The 16677-nt window shown below is 28.8% G+C and overlaps 1 protein-coding gene across 4 annotated transcripts; it reads left to right on the top strand.

The window, feature by feature from the left end:
• Nucleotides 1–11536: 11536 nt before the first annotated feature.
• LOC140837085 (squamosa promoter-binding-like protein 16) lies at nt 11537–13744 on the top strand. Of its 4 annotated transcripts, none has more exons than XM_073203092.1 (3): nt 11537–11670; nt 12493–12781; nt 12908–13744. In XM_073203092.1, exons 2-3 carry the CDS (start codon nt 12567–12569, stop codon nt 13563–13565), a joined length of 873 nt encoding a protein of 290 aa, XP_073059193.1. In that variant the 5' UTR covers nt 11537–11670; nt 12493–12566; the 3' UTR covers nt 13566–13744. The 4 variants fall into 4 exon arrangements, with proteins under 4 accessions (XP_073059193.1, XP_073059190.1, XP_073059191.1 ...); XM_073203089.1 differs by having other exon boundaries at nt 12490–12781; XM_073203090.1 differs by having other exon boundaries at nt 11537–11673; nt 12497–12781.
• The last annotated feature ends 2933 nt before the right edge of the window (nt 13745–16677 follow it).

The following is a 16677-nucleotide window of genomic DNA, read 5'->3' as shown; positions in this document are numbered from 1 at the left end:
AATGAAAATGACCATTTTGTAACTTCTAATTATAGTAATTGTCGTCGGTACGCTTTTCCCCAATAAATTTAATGTTCGAATATCTGATAACTGCAGCAATAGTTTTATTTATTTGGTTTTACCCAAATAATTTTTCAGTTACCTTACTTGGAAAACCTACACTTTTATGTGAAAATTTACTGAAGAAAGCCAATTGCCAAATCTAGGGGCCAATTTGAGTACATTTTATTGGGGCGAATTTAATTTTCATTTAATACAATAAATTCTAATAATACCCATCTCGTGTATATTTAAATCATTATTATTACTAATAGTACGTCTATTATGAGATTATCTCACGAATCTTTATCTGTGAAACGTGTCAATTATAACGATATTCACAATAAAAAGGAATATTTTTCCATGGATGACCCAAATAAGATATATGTTTCATAAAATACGATACATGAGATCGTCTCACACAAGTTTTTGCTTGTTATCACTTGAATTGATGAATTAAATTTATTTGTCCATGTATAATGAATTCAAACCCATATGCTATAATGATGTAGTATTTATTCGACCATTTCTTGAAATAATATTCAAAGCGATGATGTAACAAAGGAGTCGCGTACATATTTTTTTTTACGTTAGAATAATGTATTGCATCACATAAAAAAAATATCGAGAAATTAAAGGATAATATCCAAAGTTGGGTCGAACTAACTAACCAATGCTGCAATTAGACACCCCTGTCCGTTTTTAGCCACACATTTAGTAATATTTTGTTAAGTTGCTTTCTGAGGTGAATTCAAACATAAATGTGTGTTTCCTGTCCATTTGTTAGCCACATATTTAGTAATATTTTGCTAACTTGCTTTTGAAGAATGGTAAATTCAAACATAATGCGTGTTCATTTTTTGTTAAAAAAAAAATTTCTCTCTATTCTCCCCGAGCCATATCTTTTAATTGATAATAATTAATATAAAATATTAAAAATATGGTATCTATATATATATATATATATATATATATATATATATATATATATATATATAAAATTAGAGTTTTTTCAAAATAAGAAAGTTCCCGCCAAAATTACTTACTAAAAAAGAAAATAAAACATTTAATGAATATTGACATATGTTTATTGCAATAAATGATCACTTCAATTATTGTTTGCATTGATTATATCAATTTATTTAATTCAATTTTGAATTTAATTAATTTTTATATTAACTCAACAACTCTGTTTAAAACGTAAACTATTTTAAAGTTTTTGCATTGATTATATCAATCAATTTAATTAAAAATTGTATAATTAAATTTAAAATACAAATGATTGTAATATTCAGTATCGCTCATTAGGTAAAGGCAAAAACTTATGTGAGACGGTCTCACGGGTCAAATTTTGTGAGACGGATCTTTATTTGAGTAATCCATGACAAAGTATTGTTTTTTATGCTAAGAGTATTACTTTTAATGGTGAATATGGGTAGGGTAGACCCGTCTCACAGATTGAGATTCGTGAGACGGTCTCACATAAGACCTACTCTTAGATAAATCATTCAAAAATACATTTTGCTATTTTAAGTAATTTCCTGCCCAAATTACTTATTGAAAAGAAATACAATATTTAATTAGTTTATTTATTTTTTCTAAAAATGAAATTTATTGAGTGCTAAAAATTATCACTACAAAAGGTTTTTCGATATATATCTATATCTATATACATATAAAAACAGAGTTGTTGCTAAATTTAGTAAGTTCCCGCCTAAATAAAAAAGAAATAAACGAAAAATATGGTAATATATATTATAATAAATATTTAAATATATTTAATTAATTATTAAAACTGCATATTAATGTATGTGTATAACTGCTTGAAAATTGAATATCTACTAGGAATTAAAAACCAAATTAAATTACATTTCAAATTTCAAATCCAGAAATTAAATTTAATTCTGGGGATTATAAACCAAATTCAAATTGTTATTCAAAATTTAAATATGAATTTTGAAATATATATATATATATATATATATATATATATATATATATATATATATATATATATATATATATATATATATATATATATATATATATATATATAAAATTAGAGTTTTTGCCAAAATAAGAAAGTTCCCGCCAAAATTACTTACTAAAAAAAAAGAAATAAAACATTTAATGAATATTGACATATGTTTATTGTAATAAATGATCACTTCAATTATTGTTTGAATTGATTATATCAATTCATTTAATTCAATTTGAATTTAATTAATTTTTATATGAACTCAAATGTAATTTATGTATTATATATTTTTTAATTTTTTTTACTCAAATTGAAACTAAACTCTGTTTAAAACGTAAACTATTTTAAAGTTTTTGCATTGATTATATCAATCAATTTAATTAAAAATTGTATAATTAAATTTAAAATATAAATTATTGTAATATTCAGTATCGCTCATTAGGTAAATCATTCAAAAATACATTTTGCTATTTTAAGTAATTTCCTGCCCAAATTACTTATTGAAAAGAAATAAAATATTTAATTAGTTTATTTATTTTTTTTCTAAAAATGAAATTTTTTAAGAGCTAAAATTGTCACTACAAAAGGTTTTTCGATATATATCTATATCTATATACACATAAAAACAGAGTTGTTGCTAAATTTAGTAAGTTCCTGCCTAAATAAAAAGGAAATAAACGAACAATATGGTAATATATATTATAATAAATGTTTAAATATATTTAATTCATTATTAAAACTGCATATTAATGTATGTGTATAACTGCTTGAAAATTGAATATCTCCTAGGAGTTACAAACCAAATTAAATTAAATTTCAAATCCAGAAATTAAATTTAATTCTGGGAATTATAAACCAAATTCAAATTGTTATTCAAAATTTAAATATGAATTCTGAAAATTCGAAACATGTTTCAAAAATTGCGCTCAATTGAAATCAATTTATTAATTTAAAATTAATGACACATATATATAAATGTAAGGTTATTATAATTAAAAAAAATCATCTATATTTTAGATGAACTAATTTTTAATTTGATCTTATTTTTTAGATCTAATATGTTTATTTCAATGATAACATAAAAGCATTTTTCTCTTCAATATATTAACTTTAATCTTGGACCAACAATTCTCGAATTATTATAGATGATTAAAAAATAATCGTATCAATTTAATATAAATTGTCATTTTTATTATTTTTTTATTCATACAAAATAATATAAACAAGGAAAAAATTTTAATTAACATATTTAGAATTAAGTCAAAAGACAAATTTTGTTAGATAAATTACTTCAAAGCCAAAATTGATTATGGAGTTATATAGTAGGCTATTGTTAATAATCACTGTTAAATAAATTTATATTAAATACCCATTATTATTATTTTTTATACTTGAATACATTTATCTTGTGAGTTCTCATTATAAATGTTTCTTTTAGAATTAGTTATATTTATTTTAATTATTTTTTTGTTGTAAATATTTAAACAAAAAATATGGATTTGAGAGCCAGACTATCTCAACAATCTAGTTTTCATGTTTCAGTCAAAATGCTGATTGCAACATCAATATATACGTTAAGTGATATTACAAATATAATGATTTCTTTTAATTAAATAAAGTACTTTATCTCCAACATAGATCATTCTCTTAGATTATACAATGACACTAGATTGATCGTGACAAGGCTCGAAAACCATGTTTTGAAAGGAAAAATTCTTACTGGAAATAATGCAGGTCATAAAGTGCTTATTCCAAGAATGTCATTGATGCCTTCTGATCTAAGACTTCCTTTTAAATTTCAACGAAGACAGTTTAATATTTTTTGATTGTATCATATGCAATTATAATTAACAAAAGTCAGGGGCAATCATTGTCACATGTAGGACTTTTTTTTAAGAACCCTGTTTTTAGTCATGATCAGTTGTATGTTGCTGTATTCAGAGTTACGAATCCTAAGAGTATAAAAATTTTGATATGTCATAGTGATAACAACCCAAAAAATTCAACGACAAATGTTGTATTTAAGGAAGTTTTTCAAAATTTGTAATTTGTTTTTGTTTTCTAATTGTATGATCTATAATTCATTTAGTGTATTTGTATTTTAATTTAAATTATTTATTAAATTAAAACCGAATTAAAAGTTTGTATCATGTTTATCATTTCATTTTGTTATAAATATTGTTTTCTATATAGTACATAAATTTATATGTGCATACAATATAATTGATAAACACATTATGTTATTCATTATCTAATACAAGGGTGATATTAATTTTCAGCCGAAATACAAAAATGACTCTTTTATTCAGTGTTTCATTGTTAAGATCTATATACATATGAAAACAAGAAACATTTCATTTTGATAAAAAGTCACATTATAGAAAAAATAAACAAAATAATTATCCGTGCATCGCACGGGTGAAAAACTAGTTAATATATGATATTTGAGTACCAAATGTTTTATATCAATGCATAATATAAGATTCTGAATATAAAAATAGAATAACTATATTTATATCAAGTACTCAAAATTCATATATGAATGCCAAATATGTAGTATTTGTTACTCAAATATCATGTATTAGTATTACATTTTTAATATTTTGTATCGGTTTTTATTCGAAAAATACACCAGTAATTGATATCAATAAGTGATATACATGTGTGGTACTCAAAATCATATATCAGTATTAGATCTGAAATATTTGGTACAAAAATATTATATAAGTTATTAATTTTTATTAAAAAAATTAAATCAAGAGATTAGAGAATGCAAATATATATAATATTTCGATGAACATTTGACAACAAATAAAAGTACCTTTTTTTATTAAATAAAATAATGTCTTGATGATGAAGTTTGTTTTTATAATAATTTAAACTTGACTATGCCTCGATGTGGCAGAGTTTTCATAATCTACGGGCCATAAAAGGAAGGCGAGTAAAGTACTATATGTGGTATTTCACTTTGATTCTTCCCCTTTGACTGTCCCATTGTCATATTTTAAGAATTAAATTAAATATAAAAAAGTACGAGATATATAATATAATGATAAATTAAAGATAAATACGAGGGTAAAATAATATATTGAATGTTTGTTATGATTTTAACAAGAGTGATTAAATTTATATGTTGGATTATAATGACAGAATTAACTTTATCATAAAAAATTTATTTTTCATTGTTATCGAGATCATGCACTTGCATATCTCAATTCTTAAATTATGATATATATGCATGTGTGTATATATTTCATTGTCATAAAAACAATTATAAATAAAGTATTTATCAAATAATCTTATATAATTTAAATTTTTAATTTGATTTGTGCAATACCTTAGTTCGTTTTTCGCTTTTTTTATATTTATTTTATTTATGTTTTACGTTTTAATATTTTTTATTGTTTCATGAGTTTATAATTTGATTATGGGTATTTTAAAATAAATTATTGGCAAAGGATATCAGACGAAGGTTTATGCGCAAAGGATATCAGACGAAGATTGAAGAAACCGATGGTTTCTGACTTCTCTCATGTGTCTAGATCGGCTAATAGAGTATTTCATAATATTGCTAGTTTTGCTGTTTCTTCTCCCACACCGTTTGTTTGGTTGAATGGGGAATTCTCTTCTTGGTTGGTTCGACTTGTAATAGACGATTTTCATCAATAAAGTTGCAGGTTTTCCAGTCAAAAATAAATTATTGGCGAAATTTTGAAATATCACAAGTTTAATACTAACTATTTAGTTTTAAATTTTAATAAGAAAAAATTATTTTTAAAATTTAATAAATTATGTATGTCCTAACACAATATCAATAGCAATTTTTTTTCAAATGAATATCTTTAACTAATTTAAATCCCAATGCTTGAGAAATTGGGGCAATAATGTCATTTCACAGAATTTATTATTTATCATAGAGATATCTCTATATATTAGAGGGATGTCTACTCCATAGTGGACCAGGATAATCACGGGCTTATCCAATTTTTATGGGCTATCAAAAAATGAACCAAACATATAATGAATAATAATAACTTATTAATCACTTAGTTATCAAGTGTATCAAACTATGCCTAAGCATCCGGACTTTCTTAATTCTCATTCTCGGTCTGTAATAGCCGAGTCCGGTATACGGTACGGTTTAAGTTTTCGTTATTATAGATTTATTGATTTAGTCTAAGTTTAGTTGTGTGATTAGAGTTGTTTTTATGGGCCATAGTTATGGGGACCCGGACGCTAATCAAGTTCTTAATCATTATTGGGACTAATTAATCAATTATAAAACAGGGTCTAATTTTTTTTTTTTTTAAAATACAAAGCGGAAACGTAATGTAATTTACTCAAATTACATATTAAACATGAACATACAAATCTTGTGTTATCTACAAGAATTCAACTAGGTTCAACTACATATCAGTGCTGAATCCTATGTTGCTCCGAAGCCCGGATCTCCACGCTATCTAATCTTCTCTCATCCTCTTCTTGACCCTGATCCAGCCCCACCTGTTGTCATGCACACATACAAAACAAGACAACAGCCGGATAACTCCGGTGAAATATAAATATCCCAGTATAAACAATGTACACATGCAATCATATAAAAGCATATACGAAAGCATATATAATTTACTCATAACATGTCTCAAATCAGAAACATAAATCAATATCAAGCATTCAATAATCATGAATGATATAAACAATGTAAATCAACATGTCGTATCAGACTCAACTCAACCGACGCGTCGTCTCAGACTCGACTCAACTGACGCGTCGTCTCAGACTCGACTCAACTCTAACATAGGGATCCTGATGTCTGGATATAGGTAATTATATCGAATCTCAGTCGATAGGAATGAATCAATCCCTAAACGGTTTCGATATAATTCATATATCAGTGTCTGGGCGAATCAGCCGCAGAATTGACGAATCAGTCAAGAATTTGGCGAATCAGCCAATAACCAGACGAATCAGCCTGTAATTAAGCGAATCAGCTTAAGTTTAGACGAATCAGTCAATAACCAGACGAATCAGCCTGTAATTAAGCGAATCAGCTTAAGTTTAGACGAATCAGTCAATAACCAGACGAATCAGCCTGTGACTAGGCGAATCAGTCTATGACTAAACGACTCAGTGATCAATACATGCATTCCATATATAAGCAAATCAATCGATGACTAGCGAATCAGCAGTCATTACATGCAGTGGCTATAAATCAATAGACTACAATCATAAGTCTCATCAATTGCAAATATCAATGCAATAAATGAAAGTATGTGATTTAGGGAGACTCGAGTCAAACCTCACTCGAGTTGTGCAATCCCAACTCAACATTAATTTATACCTTTCTTTCTGATACTCTGGCTCTGTCGAAGTCTCGAACCTCAAGCCTGTCAATACTCAGTGTCCAGCTGTAGCCTACGTCGATAGGAACTCAATACCGAAGTCGGATTCAAAATCAGACGGACGGATTTCTCGCAAAAGGCGTAAGGATTTTTCTTTCTTTCTCGGAAGCCTTCTTCTCGATTTCCTCCTCGTTCTGATTCTGATTTCGAGCAATTCTTACATATATATATCAAAATCGCATGCAAGAAACGTGTCTCATTTTCCATGCTGCACGTCACACCGCGGGTGCGCTCTATCTTGCACCGCGGGTGCGCTCATGCTTCGGCATTCTTATCCATTCTGAAATTACATGACCGCGGGTGCGGTACATGTCAAGACCGCGGGTGCGGTCACCCTTCGATAAAACTGACCAAGTTTCTGTCCATGCACCGCGGGTGCGGTACATGCAAGGCGCGGGTGCAGTGTTGCTTCGGCAACACATTCTGAAATTCAAAATAAATGGCCACACATTATCTTAAATCGTGTCTCAGTTGGCCTTTTCGTAATCACGTTAAATTATAAGTCAATAATCCTTGATTAACAGTGATTAATTCTCAGACATTACAATAGTATTGTTGGTTATTATTGTCTTGAGGTGTAGTTGTTGTTGGTTGTTCGTTTCAGCGTTTCGGATCGATTGTAGTTGCTTTGGTGTGTTTCTTGGCCGAAGCCATACCGCACCCGCACTCAGTGTAAAGACCGCACCCACGGTCGTAATTGTTGGAATTTGTGGGTTTTACCGTGGGTTCACCGCACATGTTAGTACCGCACCCGCGGTGTAGACCGCACCCGCTGTCATCGAGTTTGGATTTTTGGTGGATTGCCGAGAGCTTAGCGCACCCGCGGTGCTTGTTGGCAGCGCACCCGCGGTGATGAACAGTAGAGGTATGGTCGAGATATTTAGTACCTTTTTGGATGGTTGACTTCACTTTTTACCTTTCACTTTCCTCTCAATCTCGTTTTTCTCTCTTAGAACAAGGGTTTTCTCCATTTTCTTTCATTTCCTACCTTTGATTCTTGGATTTAGTTGGAGTTTCGAGTTGAGATCGAAGTTCTTGGTTGCTCTAGGAAGCTTAGGTAAGCTTTTGGTGGATTTATTTCTTGGTTTTGAAGAAGAGATATTGTAGGTTTGTTGTGTTTATGGATTATTTGGCATAAGTTCTTGGATATTGAGTTGATGTTGGTGTTATTTATGGATTATTGTTGTAGGTGGTGTATCAAGAGCATAGATTGAGGTGTTCTTGTGGTTTGTAAGTGGAATTTCATCTCTTGTGCTCACATGATAGTATATGTATTGTGTTTCAAAGATTTTAATGTGTTATTCCCTTCATTGGCTTCATAACTATGTATTGATTCAATTGTATATATATTGGAGACATTGTATGTCTCAATTGTATTTAAAAAGGGAATACAAAGAGTATAGACTTCAAAGTGATTGATTAAATGCCAAGAGAGAGTTTCAAATGTTTTATTGGATTGATAGATACATAGTCAGAGATTGCATGCAATTAGTTGATCAACGACCATAGGCTTATATCCCTCAGAGTTATCGGTTTATATCGATTGAGATACGAGCACCACAGACAGAGTTACTATTGATATCAATCCAACCAGAGTAAAGAGAAATATCATCTTATTGTTATGCTATTGCTATGATATTTATTTCAGAGTTGGTGGTATTTATGTTTTAAAGCAATGTTTTACAGAGTATGCTATGTTCATTGCTATGTAAGAGTTCCACTTGCTGAGTTTTATACTCATTTCAGTTATTTTCATGTGATGCAGATAAGAGTGACCGGCCAGGACGTTGACTGTGGATGTGAGTCATATGCATACGAAGATTGGAAGGAAGTAGTTTGTTTTGCAAGTAATATTTTTGGACATGATCATTAAAATGATGTTTTGTATTTTGATGTATCATTTAGTTGATCATGTTAATACTTTTGATGATATATGGAAATGTATTTTGAAACTCCTTCCATTTGCAAGAAAATTTTAAATTCCGCTGTATTTTTAATTGTCAACGGGTCAGGGTGTCACACGGTCACTTTTAAATTTTTTTGACATTGTCTTAGATTTAGAAAATCATGAAAATACCAAATATTCGAAAATAAATTCTGTGATATATATATATATATATATATATATATATATATATATATATATATATATATATATATATATATATATATATACTGACGTAAAAAATTCAATACATAATATTAACATTTAAAAATAATGGAAAAACCTAAAAAAAACACACAAAATCTTATTCTAAAATTAATTAATTATATTCGAAAACATCATATTTTAAAAAATCAGACATAAAACCCTCATATATATATATATATATATATATATATATATATATATATATATATATATATATATATATATACACTGACGTAAAAAATTCAATACATAATATTAACATTTAAAAATAATGGAAAAACCTAAAAAAAACACACAAAATCTTATTCTAAAATTAATTAATTATATTCGAAAACATCATATTTTAAAAAATCAGACATAAAACCCTCACGAAAGGCACAAATTGCTGCCTCATTTTAAGAAACACTTGGTTTCCCAAAAAAATTGTTTATTCATTGGAGTGATAAATGCAATTTGCCCTCTTGCACGCAACACACGATCCCAAAGTTAGCATTTACTAAAGGTAGGACCTATCGAGTTACTATTCTTTGTCTCCAAACATCCAAACAAATTTGATCGGAAATAAAGATTCCTATACATATAATTAGATATATGAAAAAATCTAGTATACATATAGAAACTGTCTCAAGCTACACATTATTAATCTATAATATGTCTTCTGTAAGACGGTCTCACGAACGGGTTAATCATACCGATATTCACAATAAAAAGTAATATTTTTTCATGGATGACTCAAATAAGACATCTGTCTCACAAAATACGACATGTAAAACTGTCCCACACAAGTTTTTATCATTAATCTATTGATAATTTATCTTATTCCATTTTATGATTACTTGGTCATATTATTTATTTGAAATCAATCAACTTGTTAATCTTGTATCTTAAATCAATTAAAGTTAAATTACAATCCTATCTTTAATAAATAATATCATAACTTTTTTTATTAATTATTAAAAACACTAAATGATAATTTATATTCTTATCTCATATTTAATCGATCAAATCAAACAAACTATGGTTTATCAACAACATGAAATATTATATTAACTATAATTTCTTTTCTTATTATTTTATTAATATCTACATTATTATCTTATATTTAAATTAATATACATATATATATATATATATATATATGTATATATTTGTATGTATAGTATTATTGTGATGCACATGGGTCCTGTTCATGAACACACACATTTATGCTAGACTAAATGTATATGGTGGGGACGAGGATGGAGACCGAAGCGACTATTCTCCAAATCAATAATGGGGGAGGCCCATGTCTCCTCCCGAATCGATTCGATTTATATTTTTTTATTTTTGAATTCCAAATAATTTATTATATTTAGTTTTGAATCCGATATCTTATTTTAAAATTAGAATTTTTAGTGTTTGGTTAGTTATAAGCCATAAAAAAAATTCATTAATATTATGTTTGTTATTTTTATATAATGTTTTACAAATTTATATTATTGTTTTAATATTGTCATCATAGCATTATAGTAATAGTTAGTATATTATTATAACCCTCGTAACTAATTTAGATTGCATTATATATTTAGATTTTTGATTAAAATTAAACCCTAATTAATTTTGACATGTTAGAGAAGCTCTTTTTTTTTTTATAATTATTAAAATAATTATAAATTATTTAAAAATTTAAAATATGGAAAAAATAAGTTAAAATTTAAAAATATAGAAAAATCAGAGTATAATTATATTTTTATATAAGACTTTATCAAATCTTATTGCATGACTTCATTCTTAGTTAAATAGTAATATATACTCCAAAAATTTGTGTGAGCCAGTTTCACATGTCGTGTTTTGTAAGACAAATCTATTATTTGAGCCATCAATAAAAAATTATTAGTTTTTATGTTAAGAGTATTACTTTTTATTGTGAATATCGGTAAGGTTGACCCATTTCATAGATAAATATTCATGATATTCTCAGCTCGGACCTTCCCCTCCCATAGAGTCAGCTACTCTACTCCGATACACTGATATTCTACCTTCCAATTTTGATGTGCATTCTGGCATTTTCGGGCTCGTCTCGCACAAGTTGTCGCATCATCTAGTTCAGTATTTCTGAGGTAGTACAGCTTTTCTCTTCAGTTTTCCCAATGGGTTTTTGTTTTTAATCGCCGTATGCAGCTGTCACCGAGAAAAGAATGATTTCGGACTATCAACCTCTGCACTTTGGGTTTTTTTTTATATATAGTTGTAGAAAATTAAGGTTCGAGTTTTGATCTTGCTTTTTACTGCTGAACAACTTGATTTTTTTCCAAAATGGGAGTTACTGTTTTCCACTGTTACGGTATCCCACATCTGTTGATTCTTTGTTCATATCATGTTTCTGTTTGTTCTTTGATTTTCTTTGTTTAATAAATGGTGGTCTGATAACTTTGTGTGAGATGGGCTGACGATTCTTTTTGGGTGATTTGATACAAGAAAAAAATTATCTTGTTTCTTGGATTATGTTGAATCATGCATATTGTCAGATAATTTTGGCATACATAAAGCAATGTCTTGGTTTATGTAATCTGATCTTTTTACTTAGTCGTTGTATCTCCTGTCGGTGGGTGGGACTTGGGATTTTGGGGGGTTGGGGATGGATGGATAACTTAAACTATTGTGCAGTTAAATGCTGGCCTAACCTACAATTTGAAAACCAAAAGGGAAATAGAAAAAGGGCAATTGGAGTCTAGTAGTGAGATTCATTTTAAAACTTATTCTTGCTTTTGCCGGCTCCGAAATGATTCCTTAAATAAAGAAAAGCCTTCTTCTTTGAGGGAAAAGAGCAAGATTTGAGTCTGGATTGCTTATTGAAAGTTTCGTGTGGTAATTTTTATTTATTTGCAGCTTTCTTACGCGATGTTGTGTTTTTTATTTCGGTGTATTTTGATTTTTAGAAGGAAGATATTGGAGGTCTACGGATTAAAGAAACTAGTCGAACTTTTGACGGACTTGTAGCCTGCCTGAACTCTAGATGGAATCATCAGCCTTGTTCTCGGGGGCGTGGAAAAGGGCAAAGGCTGATAGAAATATTGGTCAGGTCGCTTCTTGCTTGGTCGATGGGTGTGACGCAGATTTAAGGCTATGCAGAGACTATCACCGACGACATAAAGTGTGCGAGATTCACTCAAAGACCCCCAAAGTTACCATAGGGGGTCGAGACCAGCGGTTCTGTCAACAGTGCAGCAGGTCAAGACTGAAGATACTTTCTTGATCAGTTTCTTGTCGCATTTGTTATATTCTTTTCTAATAATTTTATGCAACCCAACTGATTTTTTCAAATGTTTTTGGTTTTGAATTGCTTCGAGTATGCAGGTTCCATTCGCTAGTAGAGTTCGACGAAGGAAAACGAAGTTGCAGGAAGCGTCTTGATGGTCATAACCGCAGGCGAAGGAAGCCTCCGCCTGGCTCCGTCTCAAGAAATTCTGGATTCATATCCTCAAGCCAACAAGGTACAAGATTTTACTCATTAGGTAGCCCACAAGTTCTGGCAAATGCTGCTGTTTTTAAACCAGAGAGTAGTGCAGTGACATATAAGAATCAGCAGCCCAGCTATAAAGCAGTGAATCAACTTCAGTTCATTCAAGGCAGTGACCCTGCTGCTATTGTCCAAGAAACTTCCATCTGCCAACCGTTTCTTGATCCGAAATCTGCGTCTGAGAGTAGTAAAAGCTTTTCTAATCAGGCTCGCTCTCTTCTGTCATCGCCACCCACTGTAACTCGGGAGTTTGGTTTGAACCAAGCGTTTCAAACCGAACCAATACTCCCCCAGACACAGTCTGTCGTTCAGAATTGGCTTTACATTAATGATTTAAGCCCGTTCACGCTCGCCGAAGATGTCAAGCCAGTGGTTTCTGCTACCGTTTCCCATGGTGGTGGCAATGTCTCCAGTACGTTAAACTTCCCGGAAATGTTTCAGCACAGATCACCAACAAACGCATCGAACCAAACTCTCGCATTCTTGTGGGAGTAGATTCAACAGTTTTTGTACTGTTATTACCTTTATTTTGTGTGCCAATGAATAAAAACGACGGTCTTTGAAAATTTCCCAATGCCTGCCTATCCTATTTTAATCGAACCAAACTCTCGCATTCTTGCTTATTCAATCGCTTGATATTTGGCCCAGTAACTTAGGAATAGATGTTTTAATTAGAGTTGTTCATTATGAAAATCAAAACTTAAAATTAGTCATTCAAACTTAATGGTTTGATTCAGTTTGAAATTTTATAACTCCGATAAAATACGATTAAATTTGAGTTTTGAACCGAAATCGACCAAGCCGTAGTTGCGCACCCCTATTTTTACCGCATCATCAATTCCCGATACAGAACCCTCTTTCGGCTAGCCGGTTCCGGTTGACCTGAGCCAGGTCGACTCAAGTTTCTTGGCCAGAGACGGCACGGAATTATGTTGAATAATTAAAGCTTTTAAATTATTAAACTTTAAATTAATATAGTTGAGAGATTAAGGGTATCATTATTCTTGTTTTAAAATAAAAGTGTATCATTAATTGAGAAATAAATAAGTTGCATGTGGAAGTAAATAGCCAATTTAAATAATTTATATAATAATATAGCATTAAATTTTTTTTTTATATAGGGACAGAACTAATAACTGCTCAAGGAACACTTGCCAAATCATGTTCTTATGTAGTATGAAATCAAAAACTCTTTTAAATGTTTGGAGTACCAAACAATAAATTTTTTATTTATGTATGATATAATCGATTGTAGGATAATCGTTGAGCTAATTTAGTTCGATTCTTGAAATATTAAATGTCGATGAATTCAATCGAGTTTGATTTTTAAATCAAACATAATACATTTAAAATAATCCTCTGTAGAAACTTAATAAACATTTTGATAAAACATTTAAAAGATATGCGAGTTAAATGAGTAAAAATATTTTTGACTGAAATATTTTATCAAACATTTTGTATACAATATTAGGTATTTAAAATACACACAAAATGTTTCAACAATACATTTTAAAACAGTAGCAATAATAAGTAAATGTGATAAATATTAGATACACATTTATTTATGGATGTTCGGAGATTACTTATTCTCTTTTGGAAAAAATCCACCAAGAAGACTTTGATTTATACAATTTTTTGTACAAACTCATTTCAACTTAGAACTTATTTCTTGCTTAATTGAAACTCATAGCACATCCTCGATTGTGAGCCTCGCATAACTATCCACATAATATTTATCGTCTTTTATGTCAAGATTACAAACAAAATCTGTAATGTTTTGTGTAAATACTCACTAATCTAAACTTTGAAATTCGACTCATTTATATCTGCAAGTGATCGTGAGTGAGGATTTTTACAGTGTATGTATATATCAAATGTATGCTCACAGTTGGACTTGCTCTCATTTTGCTAAATTTTTTATTAGGTTTCTCATTATTTGAATCAACTTCAAAGGTGTCATTTGATCTTCAAGATGCCTTGAAATAATACTTGTCCCAAATCGAATTTTTTGTTTAGTTGAGATGGATAATGAGTATTTTGTATAAACATGTTACTTTATCATGCACCTTTGATTTCCGATTATATAATTTACAAACCCATTAGCTTTACTCTCTTTAGTATAGATCGAAACATAAAATTCTTTTTTAATAATTTGACTCGGCCAAAAATTGTAGCATGAGAAACTGAAAATTATTTTCTCATAAAATATTATTCCCTATTTATGTCTCTCCGACAATTCATAAATTATGAACAGAGCAGGATTAAACAAAGACCTAAATGAAGTGATAAGACATAAAAATTGCCTTGTGAAAATAAATAATCCTAAAAATTAAATTCTCTTCAAGAATTAGAAACAGTATCCAATCAATGGATAGTCCTCGTCGAAAGCTTTCCGAATATGTATTTACATTAATTTTTAGACAAGCGGAACGACCACAATCGATTAATGAAGCTTCAAAATTGAAGAAGAAAGAAAATGCAGCTTTCAGACGATGAAGTTGGAGAGAGATTCACGAATCTTCCTTTTTTTTTAAACTTAATTACTAAATGGGCTGGGCTTGGAGTGTAACATGGGCTAGGCTTTAGGGAAAATGAGTTGGAGTCTCACAAATATATATATATATATATATATATATATATATATATATATATATATATATATATATAAGCAGAGTTTTTGTCAAAAATAGTAATTTTCCGCCAAAATATCATTTCTATAAAAGGAAAGATTTATCATCAATATTGAAATATGTGCACTGCAATAAATGATCACTTCAATTATTGTTTACATTGATTATATCATTTCATTTAATTCAATTTTGAATTTAATTAATTTTTATATTAATTCAAATGTAATTTATGTATTAAATATTTTTTATTTTTTTACTCAAATTAAAACTACACTATATTGAAAAAATAAACTATATTAAAAGTTTTTCCATTAATTATATCAATCAGTTTAAGTAAAAACTATATAAATAAATTTAAAATAAAAATGGTTGCAATGTTCAGTATCACTCATGAAATAAATCATCCAAAATAAATTTTTCTACTTTAAATAATTTATTTCTCAAAATACTTACTAAAAAAGAAATATTATATTTAATTAGTTTATTTAAATTTTCTAAAAATAAAATTGGTTGAGTGTTAAAAATTATCATTACAACAAAGTATTCCAATGGACATTAATGTATTATTTAATAATCATAAATTTTTTTTATCCCAAATACATATTATTTCGAAATTACCTTAATTTTAAAGAATTATTGCATTGTAGTTTTCTTCCAAAATCATATGTATATTGTATATCTTGATTTGTCTTCTTAAAAATTCAAATAAGATAGCATAAGAAAATTAAAAGAGATAGATTCAAAAGAATTTCAAATAGACATTAAATAACTTTCGATATTATCCTCAATAATCAGAAATGTTTGACACTCAATACATGCAATTCGGGATTTCCATAATTTGAAAGAGTTAATGTATGTTGTAATTCTGTCAAAAGCATCCAATGTATATTTTTTGTCCCTTGAGATGTCTTATTTGAATTTTAAATTATAAATAATGTAATATCGCATATTATATTAGAAACCAATTTTATTAAAAT

Source organism: Primulina eburnea, chromosome 7 (assembly GCF_022965805.1).
Source record: "Primulina eburnea isolate SZY01 chromosome 7, ASM2296580v1, whole genome shotgun sequence".
Classification (NCBI taxonomy): domain Eukaryota; kingdom Viridiplantae; phylum Streptophyta; class Magnoliopsida; order Lamiales; family Gesneriaceae; genus Primulina; species Primulina eburnea.
The sequence above is the reverse complement of the archived record's forward strand: the minus strand, read 5'-3'. Positions and strand labels throughout refer to the sequence as shown.